This window comes from Galeopterus variegatus, unplaced genomic scaffold (genome assembly GCF_000696425.1).
Source record: "Galeopterus variegatus unplaced genomic scaffold, G_variegatus-3.0.2 Scaffold558, whole genome shotgun sequence".
Lineage (NCBI taxonomy): Eukaryota > Metazoa > Chordata > Mammalia > Dermoptera > Cynocephalidae > Galeopterus > Galeopterus variegatus.
Window position 1 is genome coordinate 764,691 of NW_007726669.1, and position 1,037 is coordinate 765,727.

Genomic DNA, 1,037 nt, shown 5'->3' on the forward strand with positions numbered 1-1,037 from the left:
TCTCGATTTGGATTAACTACATTTTAAGTTCACAGTCATCACATGTAGCCAGCTAGTTGGCTTCCCTTTTAGACAGTGCAGCACAGTGTGGTAGTGACAAGCACAGCTCTGAGTCGCATGGGATGGCTTCAGAGCCTGCCCAGTCTGAGTCCAAATCTCTTTCAAACCACTGTCTCTGGGTGTGGTCTTGGTCAAGTTATTTAATCTTTCTAGGCCTCAATTTCCTCATCCCCAAATTATCCCCTAGATGGGAATAGTAAAAGTAGCTACATCGCTGAATTACAGGGAGTATAAAAGAGGTAACACGTGCAGAGTGCCCAGCAGATAGTAAGTCCTCATTGATGGCAGTTATGATGACTACTCAAATAAAAACAGAGAGCAGAGACTTCACTCATGGGACTGGGGTGAGGCTGGAAAGACACCCATGTGAGTCATTTGCATGGAGGTGACTGCTGACACCACCAGACTGCGTTTGACTGCTGGGGCACAAAGAGTAGCTGAACAGAACCTTGGAGGCCAAGGATATCTGGGTGTAAAGGGGCAACGGGAGCTGAAGAACAGCCACTGTTGTTACACAGCCAAAGAGCAAGGCACTTGCCCTCTGCACTGTCTACAAGGCACCCTGGATCCAACCCAGTTAATTCAAGAATTATCTATTGCAGAGAAAGGGCTTACTGAACAACCTTATTCATCACAACACAAACAGACAAAGCTGAAAGGCCGACACCTCAGTCCAAACCCTTATTTTAAAGATAAGAAAGCTGAGTCCCAGAGAGGTTAAGTAAGCTACTTAAGGTCACTCAGCAAATCACTGGCAAAACCAGGAACATAATCTACCTCCTAGATCCCACGGCAGTATTCTTTTCACTGTACCACACGGCTTCTCAAAATAACTTATTCCCAACCCTTCCTCAAATTGTATTCACTGTAGAGAAATTTGTATTATATCAAGAAAGTCTATATTTAGTTAAAAGACTATCTAAATATACTATTCTTACTTCCATTCCTCGAGCTCGGTTCACTAAACAGTACACTTC

The 1,037-nt window shown here is 43.9% G+C and overlaps 1 protein-coding gene across 1 annotated transcript in view; it reads right to left on the reverse strand.

Moving 5' to 3' along the window:
- VPS36 (vacuolar protein sorting 36 homolog (S. cerevisiae)) overlaps window positions 1-1,037 on the reverse strand; it is a 24,107-nt gene that overhangs the window by 4,528 nt on the left and 18,542 nt on the right. Inside the window, 1 exon segment of the mRNA XM_008570022.1 lies at window positions 999-1,033. Coding sequence (XP_008568244.1) covers window positions 999-1,033 — 35 coding nt within the window.